This window comes from Anguilla rostrata, chromosome 17 (genome assembly GCF_018555375.3).
Source record: "Anguilla rostrata isolate EN2019 chromosome 17, ASM1855537v3, whole genome shotgun sequence".
Classification (NCBI taxonomy): Eukaryota; Metazoa; Chordata; class Actinopteri; order Anguilliformes; family Anguillidae; genus Anguilla; species Anguilla rostrata.
In genome coordinates this window covers 24279932-24302828 of record NC_057949.1, presented here as the reverse complement: position 1 = coordinate 24302828, position 22897 = coordinate 24279932, and the positions used below count along the sequence as shown (strand labels likewise).

At 45.5% G+C, this 22897-nt stretch overlaps 2 protein-coding genes across 2 annotated transcripts; one reads left to right on the top strand and one right to left on the bottom strand.

The window, feature by feature from the left end:
* Nucleotides 1-8356: 8356 nt before the first annotated feature.
* On the bottom strand, nt 8357-17485 carry LOC135243637 (mitochondrial dicarboxylate carrier-like). Its single transcript, XM_064315607.1, has 11 exons — nt 15107-17485; nt 13962-14081; nt 13264-13378; nt 12621-12669; nt 12260-12301; nt 12072-12115; nt 11539-11609; nt 10892-10984; nt 10512-10589; nt 9941-9997; nt 8357-9746 (listed from the first exon to the last, which is right to left on the bottom strand). The coding sequence occupies exons 1-11, from the start codon at nt 15302-15304 to the stop codon at nt 9645-9647; spliced, it is 969 nt and encodes a 322-aa protein (XP_064171677.1). The 5' UTR covers nt 15305-17485; the 3' UTR covers nt 8357-9644.
* An 839-nt stretch (nt 17486-18324) lies between these two features.
* zgc:103625 (methyltransferase-like 26 B) lies at nt 18325-21933 on the top strand. Its single transcript, XM_064315608.1, has 6 exons — nt 18325-18881; nt 19296-19458; nt 19646-19705; nt 20015-20082; nt 20793-20871; nt 21750-21933. Exons 1-6 carry the CDS (start codon nt 18682-18684, stop codon nt 21795-21797), a joined length of 618 nt encoding a protein of 205 aa, XP_064171678.1. The 5' UTR covers nt 18325-18681; the 3' UTR covers nt 21798-21933.
* Nucleotides 21934-22897: the final 964 nt, after the last annotated feature.

Genomic DNA, 22897 nt, shown 5'->3' with positions numbered 1-22897 from the left:
ACCATGGCCTTGAGGAGAGAGGAATTACTGTGCAGACCCGTCAGTAGCCGAGTGCTGCTTCTGCGGTATTTCTGTATCTAAGTGCATGTCTGTAGCACAGCCAGACAGTCACACACATAGACAGATTACACACACACACACACACACACACACACACACGCCCGTCCGCACGTAAACTCGAATGGTCAGGACTAAGAATAGCCCCTTGTTGCTGGTTGGATGCCCACGATCCTCTTTTGAAGGTCCCGCATCTATCTCAGTTAGGCTGACTGAATGGTGCCAATAAGCCTGCCTAAAGGCGTTACAAACAGGCTAAGCTCGCTAAGGCTAATCCAATCACCTGCCTGTCAATACTAGTGCCCACTAATTGTGGCCATAGATACGTGGGGCGGTGCAGGGGTGCGGGGGAAGGGGGAGGGCACAGTTTCCATGACTATCAAAAATGAGTGCAATTACACCTACAGACATCCTCTTTCTCTGCGGCCGTCTGTTCTACAATTTCCTTTTACAGAGTTCCTTGCCACCTCTTTTCCCTCAGCTCAGGGGATACACTTGACATGTTCTACCACTTACTTAAGCAAGCTGAAGTTTTCCAATTTTAGTATTCTCCCTGGAAACAAACCTCTGGGACAATGCAAATTAAAAAATCAACACTAGGATTCAATTGCATTTTAAAGTGATGAATTAATTTGGGCACACATGCTTGCTCTAAGGAAGTTTACAGTGTCTTAACAAAAAAAACGGACAATCAATGTAGCACATAGCACAGCTACTAACTACGGCTACAGCAGAATTGTCCAGTCTTATCTGACAAGGGTGAGCGTGGGTGCTGGTTTTGTTTCAGCCCAGCACTATGATACCTGATTCAAATAATTAAGTCATCATGATCTTCAGTTAAGACTTCAATTAGTCAAAACAGGTGCTGTAGTGCTGGGCTAAAACATAAACCTGCACCCACACCCCACACTGGCCCTTTTTGGATAATATTGGACACCCCTGAACGAGTTAAGCAGACAGAAAACAAAGCATGTGTAAAATTCTGGACACAACTGGCAGAGAGCCAACCTGACACAAGACGAAATGGACTACAACTGTACACACACACACACACACAAGCAAGCAGATGCACAGACTCAGGCAAACAAACAAACATGCACACACGCTCACATTTACAGACTCACACAATGACCCCCCCCCCCCCACCCCCCCATGCAGTCTTCACACAGAGGCTGGAAGGGGACGGTGTGATGTTCATTATTCAGACGAGCCGGAGGGACCGTTTAACCGTAATTTGTTTTGCTTCCTTCCGTTGCCCCTCGGGGTTAACCAGGCACGCACAATTTTACAGCGGAAATTTACGCGCCCCGTTACGAGGACGGAAAACAAAGTGTGCGCGCGCGTGCATCGCCTGAAGTGCGTGAGTCTGTTTTTCTGAACGCCGCCGCCGATGCTAACAGGACAGCGCCGGGCTCCAATTTAATAGAGCTCCGCAGTCCCCTTTTTTTTGCAGACGGGTTTATTCGTAGCGCTTACGTCCGTGGCTGTCATTACCGGATCTATACGCACCATCATTAACCAATGGAAGGAAGGTGCCGCTTTATCAGGAAATTGTTTTTTTTCCCCTCGCACCGTGGCCTCTGAAATAGGTGTAATTGCAGCAACGGTTAGCATTGGATCCTGCTTCCAGCTACAGCAGGCTTGGGATTTTATTTATTTATTTATTTGTTTGTAATAGTATCCATCAGGCTTAGGCTACGAAGCACTGTCCCAGAACTTATTTATTTGAAACTGACTAGGCAGGCAATATAGTATCAGCCAGATAGATGCCTGCTTGCACTGCCTCCTGGTCTGTCTGTTTGTCTGCCTGCCTTCAATTACCTCCCTGTTTTTATCTCACAGAGCCATTTTTTTTTTTTTTTTTGACGTTTAAAATGATCAGTGACGCATTACGAAGCTCTCCGCCTGGCTATTAAAAGAGCGGGACTCGCCAAATTACCTGAAATTTCAGTCAAATTGCAAAACTAACTTTGGAAAATGGATCCAAATCATTATGAAGTGACTCATTCTGCCTCATCTCTATTAACCTCCCTGGCGACTTTTAAACACGATTGAACCTAATCCATCAAAAAAGCAAGTTCCCTTTCCCCTTCTCTCTTTCATTGAGAAGATAACACAGCCAGTCCTCCTCCAGCAGGACGGAGGGGAACAATTGGTATAAAATGTTTAGTGTATACACACTTGCAGGGATTTTCTGAAAATGGCTCACTAGACGGATGCTTCTACTACCCGTGTCCTCGATGTTACAGAACGGCTCATCACTCGTAGATTCTGGATCCAAATTCTCTCGTCTGGCACTCCCAATTCAGAATCTTGTCTGGCTATCTCTCCTGAAATTCAGAATCTCTGTCTGGCATCACTCCGCAAATTCAGAATCTCTGTCTGGCACTCCCAAATTCAGAATCTCTGTCTGGCACTCCCAAATTCAGAATCTCTGTCTGGCACTCCCAAATTCAGAATCTCTGTCTGGCATTCCCGAATTCAGAATCTCTGTCTGGCATTCCCGAATTCAGAATCTCTGTCTGTCATTCCCGAATTCAGAATCTCTGTCTGGCACTCCCGAATTCAGAATCTCTGTCTGGCACTCCCGAATTCAGAATCTCTGTCTGGCACTCCAGAATTCAGAATCTCTGTCTGGCACTCCCGAATCTAATCTCTGTCTGGCACTCCAAATTCAGAATCTCTGTCTGGCACTCCAAATCAGAATCTCGTCTGACTCCAAATCAGATCTCTGTCTGGCACTCCCAAATTCAGAATCTCTGTCTGGCACTCCCAATTCAGAATTCTGTCTGGCACCCAATTCAGATCCGTCTGCATCAATTCAGAATCTCTGTCTGGCATCCCAAATTCAGAATCTCTGTCTGGCACTCCCAAATTCAGAATCTCTGTCTGGCATTCCCAAAATTCAGAATTCTGTCTGGCACTCCCAAATTCAGAATCTCTGTCTGGCACTCCGAATTCAGAATCTCTGTCTGGCACTCCCGAATTCAAATCTCTGTCTGACACTCCCAAATTCAAATCTCTGCTGGCACTCCCAAATTCAGAATCTCTGCTGGCACTCCCAAATTCAGAATCTCTGTCTGGCATTCCCAATTCAGAATCTCTGTCTGACACTCCCGAATTCAGAATCTCTGTCTGGCACTCCCAAATTCAGAATCTCTGTCTGGCACTCCCAAATTCAGAATCTCTGTCTGGCACTCCCAAATTCAGAATCTCTGTCTGGCACTCCCGAATTCAGAATCTCTGTCTGGCACTCCCAAATTCAGAATCTCTGTCTGGCACTCCCAAATTCAGAATCTCTGTCTGGCACTCCCGAATTCAGAATCTCTGAACTTTTAAGATGACCCCGTTGTAAGCCACAGGAGGAAGTGTGTGACTGTGTACGCCGGGCGGAAGCCAGTGAGAATAAATACAGCCTGCGAGCGCACCATCCTGCGCGCCGCTTCCTGCGCTTCACACACCAGCGTTCAGCCCCCTCATCCGGCTCGCGTTAAGGGCCCTCATTTGGACGTCTCTCTACAGACAGAGCTTGCGCCTCTGCATTTTGCAACAGTGATGAAACCGCATAGCAAGGCAAGCAAAAGTAATCGTCGTCACACACACACACACATACGGACACACACACACACAGATATAGAGAGAGTGAGAGAGAGAGGGGAAGATAGAGAGAGAGAGAGAGAGTGAGAGAGAGAGAGGAAGAGATAGAGAGAGAGAGAGAGAGCAATGGAGGGGAAGAAATAGAGATGAAAACAGAGAAATGGAGGATATTAGCAAGTGAGAGCAGTAAATGGGAAAGAGCAGAGGGAAAGAGGTTGGATTAAAAAAAGAGATCGCTGAGAAATTGAGTGCCAGCGAGGGACTGGAAGAAAAAGGCGGCAGGCGAGGAGTGGGGAGTGGAAGGAGAGCGAGCATGTGGCTGCTATTGTCCCTCTACAAAAACCAGGAAAATCCTCCAAACCAGCTGCCAGGCTTAAACAATGCTTCCTTCACATTCGCAATTCAATCTCTAACCTTTTGCCACCTGATGCATCACCTAGGTGTGAAGTGAGGCGAGAGAAATCTGCTGAAAGCTATTCGCTCGAGACTCTGGAGGTGCACAAAGTGCTCTAATTCTCTGCAGGCACTGGACCAGGCGGGCACCCGAGGGACCGCCAGTTCAAAACTGACACAAAACAGAGAAAAAACAGTCCATCAGAGGATTGAAAAAATCTAACAGGGCTTGTTCAAAATATCACGACTGCACAACGTATCAAAAAAGCTTTCGACCGCTATATTGAAAAGTGCAATTGGCGCCCTCTATGGGCTAATGGCCATACTGCAGGAAACTGATAGGGAGCTGGTCACGGGTAAGGTGACACAAAAAAGAGAGCTAGCGAGAACCTCATATTTTGATCTGCTATATCGAACATATATCGTGAGGAAAGATATACTACAATAACTGGCATTACAATTTACAAAACGTATTTCGTCCCAATAAAGCATTTTTAACTGAACTGAACTGAATATAAAGACAGAGTTAGGGTGGGGGGGGGGGCACTGTGGAATGGACAGAGAAATATAATTAGAAGGAAAACAGAAAGGAAGCGAGAGAGAGAGGATATAAATGTGATATAAACAGGGAGAGAAAATGAAAGAAAGAGAGAGTTTGGAATGTAGTTATCCTGACAACCAAAGCCGTGCAGAGGGAATCAGAACATTGTCAGATGAAAGATGAACATTTGCTTTCCTTGCTCTCATGCTTGAAGCAAAGTACAGTTCAGAGAGCAGTCTGCAGGGGGTTGGTTTGGTTGGGGGGGGGGGGGGGGGCATTGCATTAAAGACATTAAATTAATGAGCTTTTCAATACAATTATTTATGGTATCTCAGAAGCAAAATGGCTGTCCTGGTCTCTGGATTTTCACTTATAATAAGGGTAATGCACATGAAACACCAATATAACTGCCTGATAAGAGCATCTAAGCAGAGAATATCTGTTTTTTTAAGAAAGAGAATGTCTACCTCAGAGACGATATCTGTCTCAGAGAAGAACATCAGTCTTAGAGAAGAACATCTGTCACAGAGAAGAACGCCTGTCTTGAAGAAGAACACCTGTCTTGGAGAAGAACATCTGTCTCAGAGCAGGACACATGTCACTGAGAAGAATAATTCTTGGGAGGAACAGAGAAGAGGGCTTTTTCAGGTACATCTCTCTGTTGAAGTTGCTGTCGTGAACATTAATCTCCATGTTCGTTCTACAGAAAGTCAGTTAACCCTTTGAACCTCATACAGGCCTGTTTGCGCAATATTAAAACGGTATTTTCTATGATCACAAAACAATAAACGGAATGCGTTAGTGCACATCAGCACCCAGTGCTGTCGCTGCGTGTCACTGCCAATAGAAAGATTCCCCGGGTGACCAGCTGGTTTTTTTTTTCCTTTCAAACAACAGCTTGACATACAAAAGCAAGCCATGTGTGCTTTTTTTCCTTCTTTACGTTTTACAAAGCGGTCTCTCGAGTAGACACAGCGCATGTCCGGGACTTGACTGTCAGCATAAATAAATTTTTAAAAACCCACACCTGTCATAAAATCAATAAGATAAGAGGCCAGGACCCGTCTGACATTTTAGAGTTCCATTTGCGCTGTCGCCGGGTCTCGCCGGACTCGTCTATTGAAGCCGGTTTTCTTGCGGTGACGTCATCGACCCTTTTCACAAGTGAGGGCAAAAAGCTGGCCCCAGAGTTTAATTACAGGATCAACCGAACGCCACGTGTGGTCAGCTCACTAGAGCCCCTTCACTGGACAAACAGCGGCTTCCCTGCGGACGCTGTAAACGCACAGCAAGAGCACGAGAAAGTAGGACAAGGAGACGGAACGTGTCTTTTGACGCGGCTTGGCGTCTTTACCTTTCAGCAGTGATTGTTTTCACTGGATCCAGTTCAGTCTGGAAGTGTCCCAGTATCTCTGACCGTGGAAAAAATAAAATCACTGCAAGTTACTCAATGTTTTTGTAAGTCTGTGTGAAACTGCATTTTTGACAGAATAACGTAAATGTTCCTTGGACTGCCATACTATTACTCGTGCCATTTTGCTTGATCAGGACTCACGAATGAAATGTCGGACAACTATTCATCCATTCATCCGTCTGTCCGTTTCTGTCCATCTTCCTTAACACCAGAGGAGTGATGGTGTTCTGAATCCTGTCTGGATACAGTAGGAGACGATCTGTGGGAAGAACAAAATAAAAAATAAAAAAACAATAAAACATTTAATTTGCATCAGAGAAACACGCAAAAAAACACTGTCTTTTCTTACCAGGGTGTGTGTGGCGGTTCATTTTCCTCCAGACAGGGGGGCTGGTTTAATCCTTTATTCTTTCAGAATCCAGACGTGGAGATACAGTGATACAGCATTACCTGCCTCCTTTGGCAGTAACTACACAAGCTGGCAAAGACAGCCACCACCTCAGGTGGACTCAGAACCACAGAACATGGGCCATGAGAGGGAAGAAGAGAGGTGTGGGGGGGGGGGGGGGGGGAATGAGACAGAAGGAGAGTATTGTGCAGGAAAGGGAGAATACATAGATGGTAAGAGATAGACAGAATAAAGAGAAGAGTATGGGAAAATGACACAACAACAAAAAAAGCAAACAGGCAAAACCTTTAATGTTTTTGTTTTCTTTTTTGGTGGGGGCAGAGTCTGTGAGAGACAAGGGGAAGGGGAAGTCAGTGCTAGCCTTTTGAGAAGTACGTTTCCTGGAATGTTTTTTTTTGTTGTTGTTGTCGTTTTTCCCCCCAAAATGCTTAGCGTTGTTAAACTCCAATGTTTTCAGTTACCAGTAGCGATTGTTACATCAGCATTAGAATGTTCGGTTAAGAACATTCCAATCACATATTTGTGATTTTACACCTTAACAAGGTCCTGCTTGTTCCTGGCAGCTAACCGCTCATATAGACCGATGCCATTCATTTAATTGAGCCATTCGCATCCAATTACAGACGATTGGAGATGGCGGTAATACCGGGCTGTCATGTCATCAGCATGGCAGGTGACCTTCATTAAGTGTGGGGCACGCATTTCACAACTCAGTTTTGCAGGAGATAGCACAGCAAGGGGATCTTATGACGTGAGCAACTGTGGCATGGCACCTCACCACTAGAGACTTGAAAACCCCCTAAATCACCAACATATCCTGCTTTTTCTGTCAGGACTCTTAACCAGAATAAATTATGAGTTTGGCATGGCACGAGGGCACATCAAATACCTAACGCAGGATCAGTAACACTTACGTGTTCTTAAATGCACAGAGGCGTAAATTTACTGTAAAACTAAAGTGAAAATACAGCGTCAAACAATTAACCCCAGGAGCATCACATATTCATCATTCCAACGTGAACATGGAAGCTAACAATGATCTATGAGAAGTGCGTCACCTTAATTTGTAGCAATGATCCACATGAGCAACACTAGCCTATTACCGCCAGGGCAAGGGATGAGGCTGTCAGTGCTCGGTCTGTATGCAGTCAGTGCTCGGTCTGTATGCGGTCAGTGCTCGGTCTGTATGTGGTCAGTGCTTGGTCTGCATGCGGTAAGTGCTCGGTCTGTATGTGGTCAGTGCTCGGTCTGCCCGCGGTCAGTGCTCGGTCTGCCTGCGGTCAGTGCTCGGTCTGTATGCGGTCAGTGCTCGGTCTGCATGTGGTATGAATACGGTCTTCAAATGGTTTAACTTTGGTGAGCATGGGGTCTGAACAGCCTTACGGCACTTCAGCCACCTGCAGCCACTGTATCCTTTTAACCCTCAGAACTGATCCAGGAACAGCCAACATATCCAGTAATGTGAAGGAGGGAGTTTACCGGAGATTATATTCATGATAACAGTGCTTATATTGCCAGGGGTCGACGCACCTCACAAAGAGACACGTGAACAATGCGTGTGCACACGCACGTGCGCGCGCACACACACACACATACCCACTCACACACACACACATTTGCACAAATCCAAAACACAACACGTGAAAGAGTGGGGGTAAAAATAAGCAAGCAAGGTGGGGGCATCACTGAATGAACAGGCGAACATCGCATGGGTACACGTGCACAACTCAAACGTGAATGAACACAGCACATGCACCACTACTGCATGATCTCACACACTCACAGCACAGACATCTGTGGTACAACAGTGCCCCCTGTAGTCCCAAAGAAGATAAGGCATGTGAAAGACAGAGGAATATTTTGAAGCAATAAAGGTGGAGAGTAATGTGTTTTTCACACAAAGAGAATGAAAAAAGACATTTAGCTTTCCGCTAACAAGCTCAGATCATGTTCACTCAGAGGTGGTCATTCTTTACTGTTTCACAGAAAGCAAAAGCAACAGATAGCTTCACACTGAACAGTCATTTTAAAATTAGTTACTAGCATATGGTTGAGCTGACTGATCAAAAAAAAAAAATCTAAACTGGGCTTTAAAAAATTGAACATCAAAATGGATGTCAGAATTATACACATTAAGCTTTCAGACTTCAGTCTGCGATCTTGTTAAGATTTCATGCTTCTCAGTTTGTCAGTGATTTCTCAGTTAAACGTCACAACCCTGTGATTGAGCTCTGAGTTTAAGACATATGAGCGTTCATGATGATTTCCACCAATCATGATCCAGGCATAGCTTTTTTGCAATGGGCAGCCAAGTCTTGTGATTGGCTTATACGAGTTAGTGCTTCAGAGTTCATTGCAGCTCTACCTATTACGGAATTCATGAAACCACCTATCACTAATGTCCAGCATAACACAAAATGGAATGATTGTGAAATTTTTGTTTGATGTTAACAGGCAATAAACCAATTCATATAGTTAAAACGCTCAGATTTTGTTAGTAGAAACCTACATCGATGATCCTTGCATAACCTCAAATGAGTTAGTTGAGATCACCATGGGTGCAGTCCATTCCACTCCTGGACCCTCGATATGACATCCATCCCAGAAACCCTTCTTCCAGTTCAGCCTTCTCTTGTGGATAAGATCTGGGATGCTTACACCAGTCATAACTCAGGAAAAGCAATCAAAACCGGTCAGAAATCAGAAAACTTAAAACGGACTCTGAAGTCCTCAATCACCTCATCACACACTGAACCAAATGATTGAAGAACTCCAGATCAGTCTCACTGTCACACTGTTCAACGGTCCAGTAACTCCCTGCAGCTGATTGGCTGGGGGGGGGGGGTGGGGGGGTGGACTAGCTGCTGTACTTCTGTTCTCGCTACAGCCAATTAAACTGCAGGGGGTGGAGTCAGGGGATGAGGTCACGAGGTGCCGGCCAGAACGTGCCACTCTATCCCGTCCATTGAGCAACACGCTGCCGTCATTGAACGTTTTTGATTGGCCGGATACAGGTCGTGCGCAATTTCCCTTGGGAAACAGACTTGAGTGTTGCGCACGTTTCCCACTGAGTCGGCCAGGACCTTACCCCACCAGCGGGGGGTGGGCTTGGAGATGCCTTCTGCAGTCTGACCCATCCACCCTGCACAGTCCTGGGGGGGTGGGGGGGTGGGGGGTGGGGGTGGTAGTGGAACAGAACGCAAGGCTGACATCTCGGAGGTCAAAGGTCATGCTCAGGCGATGATGACGATGCCAAAGTACTTCCGCAGCTGCTCGAGGAAGATGAATGTCAGCACTGTCTGAGGGACCAAACGGATTCCAGCCGGAACCAGGCCCTGAAATGCAATTGGATGAACAGTAGCAGCTGACAAATGACCACGAAATGGGATTGGATAATCATTCTCCCATGTATAGCTGTAGTGGCATCTACAGAAGCAAAACTATGGTAATACAGCAGTAATACATTTGAGGGTAGTAGTACTACTAGCAGAAACAGTATGGTAATACTATACCATACTGTAGTAATTACCTTGTAGAAGGCCATGGGTCCCAGTTTGGCTGTCTCTGTCAGGCAGTGCATCACACCCTGAAGCAAAGAGACAGAGTCACACACTGGAAGACTGCATGCTAGCACACACACACACACACGCACAAACAGACACACACGGGCACACACACACCCTCACACACACACACACACACGCACAAACACACACACATGGACACACACGGGCACAAACACACACACACACACACACATGCACAAATACACACACACACACATACAAACACATGCACACACACACGCACAAACACACACACATGGACACACACAGGCACAAACACACACACACACACACACACACACACACATATGCACAAACACACACACACACACACATGCACAAACACACACACACGGGCACAAACACACACACACACACACACACATGCACAAACACACACACATGCATACAAACACACGCACACACACATGCACACACACAAACACGCATATACACACGCACACAGACTCACAAACACAGACAGACACTCACACACACACACATACTCACACATACACACACGTCATGCCTTACCCCATACTCCCCTTTAGAGTTCATCAGCCGGGTCTTCAACACATCCAGGGGCTGGCACAGGACAGTAGCACAGCCTCCCTAAATGGAGAGAAAGTAGTTATAATTGAAACTTACAACTGACAAACATTTTTCATTTTACAATTTCAGTTCTATTTTAAACATTCTTTAACATCATTACGTCCAATTTTTCACTAAACATATGCTTTTGCTAAGTAGAAACATTTTTATTAAATGAGGATGAGAATGCAACCAACAGTTGGCTCGTATCTTACATTGAACACTCCAAGCTGAAGTTTATTCTGTGAAAATGACACCTCTAATTCTGCGGCCCAGTCAGAGCGTAGTGACCGTCACCATGACGATACCGGGTGATGACTCACCGCAATGAAGCTGGCCAGGAAGTGGGTGAGGATGTTGTCTGACAGGACACCAGTGCCCAGCACCAGCTGCTTGGCTTGGTCATAGCAGGAGAGCTGGACACGACATGCACGCGCACCCAAACGCACGCGCAGACGTACAAACACACACACGCACGCAGACACACAGGAAAGGGTGTCAGGATACCATGGGCATTAAGAGTAAAAAGCATCGTCTGGATCTGAATGTAAAAACAAGCCGAGCACCCCTGTGTCCCACCTCCCCTCACTCTCACATTGACCTCCACCCCCAGGATGCACATTCTTCCCAGCATGCACTGCTTTGCTTTACAAGCAAACTGGTTTACAGCTCCCTTGTTCCCTACATCCTGTGAATGTCTGTCTTCTAGAAGATTCCAGTGCTGTTACTGATGCTAAGCTATGGATAATCTGCCTTCAGCCACTCTCTCCCTTCATGAATGTTAAGTGTTCTGTCTGAAGACAAAAACAGAACCGGCACAGATTCAATAACGCCAGCGACACAGCTCGCAGTGTTACAGATATTAAGGTGACCATCAGATAAATTATCACGCATGAATTCATCTTTGGTCTCATTCCCAGCATGCCTCTCTTCTAGCATAGCTCAATCCCAGCATGCCTCGCTCCCTCACCTGTCCCACAGTAACCAGTGCCCCCCTGCTGGAGGCCATAGTGGCTCCAGAGAACAGCTTCCTCAGTCCCTCTGTGGAGACAAGGACAGTACCATGGGATATATACACACACACACACACACACACGGCACCATGGAATAGACACACATACACACAACATCATGGGATAGATAGACACGCACCCACACACACACAGTACCATGGGATAGACACACACACAGAACCATAGGATAGACACACACACACACGGCGACATAGGGTAGACACACACCACACAACACCATGGGATAGATAGACACACACACCCACACACACACAGTACCATAGGATAGACACACACACACACACAGTACCATGGGATACACACACACACACAGCACCATGGGATAGACAAACAACCCACACAGAACCATGGGATACACACACACACACAGCACTATGAGATAGACACACACTCTCACACACACAGCTCCATTGATTGGATAGACACACACACCACACACACAGTGGAGACACGGCGCCTTGTTTCTTACCTTCCCTCCACACACGGAACATGCCATCCAGAGCGTGAGTGTAGCTGCAAGCCAGACAGACAAAGACTCTATCAAACCAAGATATTTGATGGGAACCGACCAGGACGTTAAACCCTAACAACACACTGTAATGTCCTGTCTCTCCAGCAGGGGGCAGCAATGCAGGTCACTCATAGAAATGCACTCACTTCCTCCTCAGTTCCGGTGGCAGTTTCACATCGTTCTGCATCCTAGAAGAGGGAAACAGCTCTGACCACAGACCCCAGTCACACACCGATATTAAAAAAAGGATATGCCTCGCATTTTATTCGCATACATTTAAGTGGGGCAGCTTCATATTACTTACATTCTATATATCAATGGCGTCATGCAAAACTTTGTTTTGCCAGACAAGAAGATATTACTTTATCCGTCTCATAGCTATAATTACCCCAAATTGATGAATAAGTTACGGTAACATTAATATATGTCGCCGTTGTCAATTTTCAATGACCTTGTCGTGCTTTATTGGTGTTACCATAGAGATGACTGAGACTTAAGATCTCTCACCTTACATTAACCATGTCTGCAGGAGTCCCAATGAAACCCCCCACAAGCCCTGCAGACAGACAGACAGACAGACAAACAGACAGACAGACAGAAGGAAGGAAGACAGGATTGATCAGTCAGATCTCGTGAGGAGTGTTTCACGGAGTTTTGGAGAAACATAAAAACCCACGATGGGCCTTTTGAAAGCAGGAGAACTTGACAGAGGAGAAATAAGTGTACAAGATGCGGCACAAGAAGAACATTTAAAATGAACAGAAGAGAATGTACCATGTATGAGCACAAGGCACAAGGACAGGAAGCATAACCACACCAAAGAAAGTCATGTGACCCAACCACCTGCCACGCCCCCCCCCCAAACAATAAAGGCAAAATGGAGATATAGAGGGAGAAGAAAGACATAAAGAAGAAAGACAGATAGATAGACAAAGAGAGAAAGAAAAGGGGGAGGGGTGCTTCAGGCAATGTCAGCATAGCATAGCATACCCCTGGACGGTTCAGGGCGTTTTGTTCACCAGATGCTCAACTGATGAAGAAGGAGGGCCAATGGAACGATGGCAGGGGCTGTCTGGTGACGCACACGGTGACTAAAACAACACGCCGACCGATGAGGTGGATGTGGGCGGGGCTAAGCGGGGACCGGTACCTCCGAATGCTCCCAGCAGGACCTTCTGGTAAAAGGGCATGGGGCCGTGGCTGGCGCCCCACATCCTGTCCCGCACCGTCTCGTAGATGGCAAACCGAGTCAGGGAGTAGGAGAGCTGAACGGAGATGGGGAGAGCTGTTTCTTGTTGTTTGTTGTTGTTGTTGTTGTTGTTTATAATCAGTTAACCACTACCATCTGATATCGCTGCCGCTACGCCCCATCACTCGTTAATAAGTACCCGTTGTCATTCCCCATAATGATATACTATCAGAGAGGGGGAGGGAGGAAAAGGGGTAGAAAGAGAGACTTCTGCCCTTAATGATCTAAATTATCCAATCATTTCAATCATATCTTGACAGTTGTATAAGCAGCAGTTACAGCTGTTGACTGCAAGGGGATCTTAAATTTGTAAGACTGTAACATGGATATATGTATACCTGCAATAAGTATGACTGCAAAGGACATATTTCGTAGGAGAAGTATTTGCATTGTGCAGAGTGTGTGCTTCATGTATAGTTGTGCATATGATTTGCGTGTGCGTAAAGGCGTGTGTTATATCATCTATGTGTGAATAGTGTTTCCAGTAGGGTCAGTTTTATATGTATTGTGTGTGTGCGTGTGTGTGTGTGTTTGTGTGTGTGTGTGTCTGGACTCTGGAAGTTGCATGAGCTGTGGGTGATCAGTGCATATGCACTAACCTGTCTGCAGAGGGAGGCACTGAGCCCACTGTACAATGCCAGGACCCCGTCCCTCTGCACCACGTCCATCATCATCCCCATCATCCTCATCCTCACCTCTTGCTGCGTCTGCAGGTGGACCTGGAAAAAGATCATCACTAATTACACAGTCTGTTCAACTTCCATAATACCAGAGGAATGAATCATCATTATCACCATCATCATTGTCATCAGCTACACAGAATCACTTTTCACATTCCAGTCAAACGTTTAATGGAATTATTAGAATCGCTGTTGTCACAGCAAGACCCCCAACTCTCTCAAATTGAAGGAGGGTGTTGGAGCAATGGGACTTGCCAACAAATATGATTGGGCATTTCAAACTGGGGGGGGTGGGGGGGATAAGAAGTTTATAAAGGAACAGGCCAACATATTTAACATTATCAGGTCATTATCAGTTTACTGAAAATAATTCACATCAAGCAACTTAAGGTTACAACTTAAGGCAAGCTACCACAGCTTCATAACCACAGCAAGTACACTAATCACACAATGTATTGTAGTTATAACTAGTCAAATGAAACTAAAGCAAAAAATAATATTAATAGTAATAATAATCATCATTGCATTTTATTATTATTTTGCTGTTGTTGCTGCTGTGATATTATTTCGTAGATTAATGAGAGATGGTAAATGTTGGGAGTCCTCGTGACTAGCCAATGCCAAATCCTCCAGACACAGCAAGTCAAATCCAGCCTCTATATATACAATTACTTGGCACATCCAGGGTGCTTACACGCAGAGCCAAAGGGTTAAATCAAGCTTAGAGATCACTTCAGCTGGTATGTGTACTTCAGTTACCATAATGTCATGTGTCAGACTGCAAAGTCTGATCTACTTTCTAGGCCGTACAGTACGCTGATTTGAAAGAAGGCTACCCCATTCGGTTCGGTACAGAATTTCAGTCGAACAAACTAACAGGCCCTTGGTATAGGCTATTTATCGGCGCGTATCAGGCATTACGCTGGTCCCAGGACGGCTCGGTTGTACAGAGTCATTGCTTGACCCCTGGCGTGTCATGCATGCTTCCCGTGAGCAGTGGCGGCCCTGCTGTCCCGGTTGCTTGCCTGCACACGCACGCGGACACCAAGTCACTCGTGAGTTACCTTAAGGAGGTCCAGCGGGTGCGTGCAGCAGGCAGCTCCGCACGAGGCGATGCCCCCGAAGTACCACCGAGACACCTTCTTCTCTGCCATGTCCATCCGAGTGACTCCCTTCACCGTCCACTCCGCCGCTGACTTGACAGCCAATGGGTTTAGACGGGGACACCGACGCAGGAACCTTGGCGAAGCTCTTCCGCTCATTAATAATATAACTAAGCACCTGTTGGCGATTGGTTGCTAAAGTCGCCGTGTGACTTTAGGCTCTTGCCGTGCAGCGAAGTTCGCTTTTAATATAGAAAGCGCAGAGAGTGAATGAAATGTGAGAAACAGAGTGTTTTCTAAGCACCTGTTGCCACATAACCGCTGTCAGAGTATTCCAAACAGCCACGGGAGTGCCGCCATGCAGTGCACGGTGAATCAAAGGGCAAAGGCGACGATAATCAGCCCAAATTCCCGGTTCCTTCACTCCCCCACCGTTCTTCTTGCTGCGCATGTATATGCTACTGTATGGTAGCGGTGTTCCCAGGGTGCTTAAAGGGACAAGTTCGCTCTATGCAACGCTAGGCAAGTGGGGGTCCACCAGAGACTTCGGGTTTAAGGGAAAACACATGGGCCTACGTGAAATATGTGAGGGTTACTTCAATAAAAATCTCCAAGCGTCACTGCATTGTGCTAAATTACGAGCAAGAAATGGCTCTCTTATACAAAAGTTATTTCTGGTAATCTGTCAATGTATTCATGGTAGCATTCTATTTTAGTTGAATTAAATATTCTCCTATAGTAACGCCACGATAATCGGTATATTGGGACATATGTAAATAGTAAGCACCACTTGTGTTTTAATCGTTGATTAAAAAAAGTAAAAAAAAATTTTTTTAAAAACAGAAAAATTCTTAAGTAATTAGAAAATAATAACTGAACGAAACATTCGGTGCATCATGCAATTAGTTTAGCGATTTATCGTATACACAAAACAGTACACTATAACGACGGATAAATGTAAACATAATATTTCCGCTAACTTGATAAAGGCACGTTTAAACTCTGGACAGTGATCTTTTTTGAGAGGGGGGTGGGGAGCGGACATTCTCCTTGCGCTCATGCCAAGACTAGGCGCAGCTGGCTGCTGTTTTTGTGAGTACGTGACGGACTTAAAAATAGAGCCTTGCTTACTAGAGCCGACATTCATAAGACAAGTGGAGTTGGAAAAGTGCTGGGTACTCAACAGTTTCAAGTGGAACTTCCGTTAACCGAATACGAATTCCTGAAATGGGTCTTGCGTTTCCAGTTGTCGGGGAGGGACAAGGATGATGTTATTTCCGAAATCTCGCCCTAAAACTTAAATCGATCCTGAAACCACGCACGTCGTGGCTGTGCAGGACAGAAGAACGACTCCGATTTCAATTTTGAACATGCGCTTTCATAGCCACTAGCTCCATGACTCAAAGTCAATATCGAAAGTGGTCTTTGTGGTCAAGAACACGACCGTTCCTGCCTGTTTGGAACCATTTAGGGTAATACAGTCATTTTCGAAAATACTGAGCATGCGTTTGTCATGCGAATGACATGAGATATGATTTATTTAAAAAGGTTAATTTAGCTTTCACTGGCTATATTTAAAATTTCAGTTTTCTGAGACTAACAAAACTGAAATAATGCTTGTTTCATTACTATTTAATAAGTAAGAACTCGCTTTTGCATGCAATGTCCAGACCAGCCAAATCTATTTTTGACAGTGGTATTCCTGCAAATTGCATGCAAAATGGTTTGCTGATCAGAGCTTAAAGGAGAGACAGAATTAATATATTATTCACTTGCCTCTGCAACCATGCATGAATACGAACTCACTGTTCACACAAACAGCCTGTCTTGCAAAAACCTTTTTCTTCCAAACAAAAACTCCAATGAAACACCCTATAACCAGAAACAGGGGCACCCAGGACAGAACCACCTCAGTACTGCAGAGGTAATGTGGCTTTGCAGAGGGTAGTACAGGAAACTCTGCCACAGACCAGAATTATTAACCAGATATCCCACTCCTGCTTCCCTTCAATGCTCACTCCATCCTAATTCTACAGTTGCGGATAGTAACACGAGTTTCAGGTGCTATAGTACACTTGATGAATATTCAAAAAGAGTCATGCCCAGGGATAGGAGACGCCCCTACGGGAAGATTCATCAAATTGTATCTTTCAGCTACAGCAGTAGAAAGACACAGACTAGCTGCACGTTACATGAACATGATCTCTTTTCAGAGGGATCATCCTGGAAAGGATCCATTTTCCAGATGTCAAATAAAGATATTCTCAGCGCTGACCTGATATTCAATGCTCCCCGCCTTCCAAAAAAAAACAAAACAAAAAAAAAAAAAACTACCGATGAATTACACAAGTCCCCCCCCCCCCCCTCCCACTCCTGCTTTTCTTTCTTTTAATATAACCCTTCACCGCCTGCTTTCTCAGGCTATGTTAAAGCACCCCCTAGTGGTTGAGATCGTTCATGTCATCACTGTGTAATAGTTCCTGCTTCCAGGGGGTGAGCGCAAACAAACAGACAGACAGACAGACGGTCACTAATGGAGAACCCCGGTATTAAATCGGCCTGTGGCACGGGGCTCTCTGAGACTGACGGACTTACTGGGTGGACTCAGAGCCTCCGGTGATCCAGTTCAGGTGTCCGGCAGAGCAGGGTGGTTCCCCCAGAGACGGTGAATGATCTGCTCCTTTCACTGAACGCAGAAAGGTCAACGAGAGCAGCCCAACAGAGAGAGGCAGGGGTGACTGGACTGACGAGGGCCACGGGGGCCTGCTCCCGCGCTTAGTTACTTAACATTCATTTCTCAAATTAACACTTGTTTTTCCACTGCATATCACTGATGTCCCTGGTTATAACATGCTCCTGGGGAAAGTGTTGTATGAATTTGGCAGCACAAAGTGGCACAGGTAGTCAATAGCCTATTTCCACAATTCATTATTAGTATTTGACTGATTAATAGTTTTAATGATGCTGCTTTTGTAGTTATGAAAGGTTGTCAGCACATGCATTATTATAATTATTATTATTATTATGCTCAGCCAATACACGGATGCAATATGCAACATGCATTTTATAACAAGTCATGCCAAAAATTCACTTTAAACTAAACTAAACTTGAATTGTGATGCATCCCATATTGACCGTTACAGAAAACCGACGCAGACCGGATCGCAGCCCGTCCAGCAAAGGAGGGGAGGACAGTATTCCTGGAATCCGTTTACCGGCCTAATCTCCCGCACCATCTGTCCAATAGCCTCCTCCTGTTTAATCCGCCATTGCCTATGCGCTATTTGGTAAAGTGCACCAGGAATCTTCCTAGGCAAAAACAAACAACAAAAAAAGAACAGAAGAACATAGCCAGCTACCTTAGACACCTGTTCACGGGCGAGCGGATAAAACTCTTAATTTGCTGCCGAGGCAGAGCACAGTAAGAAATACTGCACATACGTCCAAATGTAAAGAGATTAACGAGACCTCCGTAAAAGCGCGGAGCAGAGCGTTTTACGTAGACTACGGAGCTTTCTTCCAGTTTATCGCAGAAAATGCTGCTCTCTCCATTGGCGGAAAGAAACCAGGACGGGTTGCTGTCAGTACTGCGCGAACAGCTGGGGAAGAAGTCGCACGGCGAGCTGTTCGCGCTCGAGCTGGGCTCCGGCACCGGGCAGCATGTGGTACACTTCGCCCAGGACCTGCCTTTCGTCACGTGGCAACCGTCGGACATCACCGAGGAGTTCAGGGACAGGTTGGCAGGCCCCGACTGAAGGCGTATAGGCTACTACTACCAATGATTCCTATTCCGTTTTGTATTTTTCAGTGTGGGAGATGTGTCGCTAAACCTCTGTTAGTTTACATTTTACAGCACGCAACTTCCTTACTTTCATTTGGACTATTCGAACTTCCAAATATGATTGATGCTATTTATCGGAGATTACAGGTCATGTGTTAAACTTTTACAGTTTTAATTCAGCTCTTATCAGATAACATTTGACCTCATTCTGTTATCTGTTATGCGTTGAATTAACACGGGACGTATCCATAGGCTTCCGGAACGATTATCTAGAATAATATCTCACGTACGCAGAAACAGCTCGTAGCGGTGGACAGAGGAAGGAACCTGAATGCTTGACGATAAGCTGCACGATTCTGTCTCGCTCAGTATTCGCTCCTACATCGTGGCGACCAAGGTGAAGACCGTACTGGAGCCGGTGCACCTGGACGGGGGCGAGCCCTGGGAGAAATGGGCGGGGCTCCCCAAGAGCTCATGTGACATCATCCTGTCGATCAACATGCTCCAATACTGTTCTTTCGGCACTATCGAGGTATAACCACATTGTCCCAGAACCGAATTAGCCTAACCTGGGTGCGAGAGCCGACTGACTGATTAAGTATGGCCGCTGTTTCCGAATTCCGGAAAAATAAAACACTAGTTATTTGTCTGTGCAAGCACGCATAGGGTATGTAAACATGTGTGTCTCTGAAAGAGTGCATCTATGATTGCCTTTCCAGGGTGTGTTTAAAGGATCTGGGCAGGTTCTGAGGAAGGATGGCTTCTTGATGACATATGGGGTGAGTGTTACACAGTGTGAGAGGGGCGTGTAGTAACCCGATAGGGCGTGTGTTAGGGGGTCTATCTGTCTGAGGGTACAGAGCCAAAATCACTTCTGTCTGATTTGGAAATACTAATGTGCAAAAGCACTTGAAACGAGAGTTGGCGATTTTCTTATAGGCGTTTGCTCTAATTTCTCCTCCGGTACCTCATTCTGAAACTGAGGTTCTTTCGCAATGACCCCACGATGAAATCGAGATTTTTCCGTTTTCTCCTGGTTCGGGTCTGTGCGGTCCAGCTCTGTGACGCCGCTGTGCTCTCTCCTGCAGCCTTACGCAATAAACGGCATCGTCGTCCCCAGCAGCAACGAGGAACTGGACCGGAGCCTACGTGAGAAGTGCGTACGACATCACCACCGCCAAACATCAATCCGGTCCCATCACCAGATTTACATATAATCCGTCCAATCCCGTCACCAGATCTGCACCCAATTCGTCGAAGCTTGTCACCAGATTGCTCCGCCAGTCGTCGGAGAGACACCATAATACACTCACATTGCCATCGTCTTAGAATCAGATGGCTCATTCCTGTTAGAAGAAAATTAAGCCAACAGTGGGCCTTTTCAACGGTTCAGAACCACCTGGGAAGCGTAGGACAGCAGTGAGCTACAAACAGGAGAGGCAGAGAATTTAATATTATTTAATAACACACCTGTTTCAAGTTAGACTTGCCAGAAGCTATTCCCAAATAATTCTGGCAAGTTTGGTAATTGTATTGAAAACATCTGCACATACGTCTAGCCTCTGGCAAGTGCCACGGAGAAAATAAGCGCATTAAAGAAATTAAACTCCACACAACATTGCATGGAGTTTATTTTCTTTTGTAAGTTTGGTAATTATGAAAAACATTTAACCTGGCTTATGACAGTTATCAGCTTAAATGCAAGGTGGGTGATCCCAGAAGTGGGTTATGGCCAGCTCCCAGATACTGTTTTTGTTAACCCGCCAATACAAATCAACCCGCCAATACAAATCAATACCAAAAACAAAAAAGCGTTTGCGGTGAGAGTGGGTCGAGAACCCATACCTGTGTAATGCCATCCTGCAGGAACCCAGAGTGGGGTCTTCCAGACGTGGACGTCCTGAGGCAGCTGGCGTTCAGCAACGGGACGCGCCTGGAGAGGATGGTGAGCACGGGGAATTGGTTAGGGAACTGGACTGTGCACCAGCCTGTCACGGGTTTAAATGCCAAAACGCACCACCTGAACTGCTTTGGCTAAATGGATGGTGAGCACAGTGCATCAGTTAGGGCATTGAGCTCTGCACCAGTATGTCACGGGTTTAAATGCCAAAAACGCATCACCTGAACTGCTTTGGCTAAATAGATGGCTAACATAATGCATTAGTTAGGGCACTGAGCTCTGCACCAGTATGTCACGGGTTTGAGTCCTAAAGCGCGCAACCACGATTGCTCTGCTTAAAACCACTGCCGTTTAGAACACAACTGAATAGCGTGGAGGTGTGTTCTGTCAGACCTAGCCTGCACATTGGTAATGTACAACGGTTCTCATCTCACTCCATTACAATCTTTTACAACTTGGCAATATGAGAATCTGGAAGAAAACTAGTTCAGCAATGGCAACAATAAAACTATGCGCATAAAATGCCTTTTCAAAAATATAACAATGCATTCTGATCGAGTAATTTAAAGCGGTTGAATTTATTTTAAAAATATTTTTTTTTTTGTAAATTAGACACACAGGTGAACTGAAGTGCCAATCTCCTTATTGTCCAATGAGTCAGTGCAGAGTATCGGTCCTGGTTAGCCACAAGGCTGGACGATTTTGGTTTTCACTTGGTAGACAGCACTTAATCAAACAGAGCATATGATTACTACCAACTCCATACTTGGTTTCCTGGGCCACAGTTGGCTTCAAGGTGGACACAAAAACCAGCAGACCCCAGTGGCTCTCCAGGCTCAGGGTCGGGGGACCCCGCTATAGGTGAACAGCTCCAAAAGTGAAGGACAGTATCCATCTCCCAAACCCACCTCTCTACCTTCCAGATCGAGATGCCGGAGAGCAATAAATGCCTCATCTTCCGGAAAATCTGACCGGCCGCCACAGCATTCCCGGGAACGTGGTCCTCTTTCCAGCAGCCGCTCCAGTGACCAGGGCGCCCCCTGCTGGCTGAGTTTCTCTGTGTGTGACATCAGTGCTCCTGCTGATAATAAACTGCTGAACATCCAATCCAGGCTGCGTCCATTTTGAAACTGTAAACTTGGTCTATATGCGCGTACAGTATTACAGAACACGCGACACCAAAACGTTGATGAAACCAAAAGCGGTGGTGCCTGGATATCCAAGAATATCAACCCTAAGCAGGTGCTCGTTCACACGGAGCCTTTTAATTGGACAGGGAAAAGAAAGGAGGAAACGAAAACCAAGGCACTCTCCGCGACACAGTTACAAACGGCTTCACGTAACGGCCATCTTGTGACATTAAGATGGGTGCCCAGGTTGTCTTTCATAAAGGAAATATTAACTGCATCATAAGCAGCACTTCAGGTTTCTTTTTCTCTGTTGACCAAGTAAGCTTGTGACAGGAATCATGGATTGGCTGCTTAGGTTAAAGTGCTTTTATCCATATTATATTATTATTATTATTACTATTATTATTATTATTATTATTATTATTATTATTAACAATAATAATAATAATAATACCTCAATGGTTATATAATTGTATTTGCTTCTATTCGAACTAGCAATTTCACATCTAATCAGAGCTGGTTGGACAACTGGGGGAGTCAGATTCCAAGATCTGTCCTGTCCTCTGCACCTACAGACCTTGAATGGAAAGAAGGAATTGTAAGCGATAAGATGCAGCCGGCCAGTGAAAAAAACCAAAAATTCTAGCTGAAGGGCAAAGAAAGCCAACTTCTTTTTTTCCCCACCTAGCGCGGTGGCTGCAAATGGCTTTTCCCACACCTGATTCTACCAATCGGCAGCTCAGCAAAGATCTCTAGCTGTTGAATGAGGTGCGCTTTGTCAGGGTTGGAGTGAAAACCTACAGGACGGCAGATCTTTTTATTTTTTCCTTTGCCTTTTGTTGATTTTTTTCTGCTTATTGTTATATATAAAAGAAATAATTTAAATTTAAATCCTTAAAACAGAACGTTAAAAAAAAAAAAAATCTGTAAACACTCCCTCT

Bases quoted from the DNA above. Each gene is read 5' to 3' on its own strand.
- LOC135243637 (XM_064315607.1), bottom strand. From the start codon at position 15,304: ATGAGCGGAAGAGCTTCGCCAAGGTTCCTGCGTCGGTGTCCCCGTCTA. The intron at 12,670-13,263 runs GTACCGGTCCCC...GTCTGTCTGCAG, and splicing joins CCTGCTGGGAGCATTCGGAG to GGCTTGTGGGGGGTTTCATT. The intron at 12,116-12,259 runs GTGAGTGCATTT...TCTGGCTTGCAG, and splicing joins CCACCGGAACTGAGGAGGAA to CTACACTCACGCTCTGGATG.
- zgc:103625 (XM_064315608.1), top strand. From the start codon at position 18,682: ATGCTGCTCTCTCCATTGGCGGAAAGAAACCAGGACGGGTTGCTGTCA. The intron at 18,882-19,295 runs GTTGGCAGGCCC...TGTCTCGCTCAG, and splicing joins ACCGAGGAGTTCAGGGACAG to TATTCGCTCCTACATCGTGG. The intron at 19,706-20,014 runs GTGAGTGTTACA...TCTCTCCTGCAG, and splicing joins GCTTCTTGATGACATATGGG to CCTTACGCAATAAACGGCAT.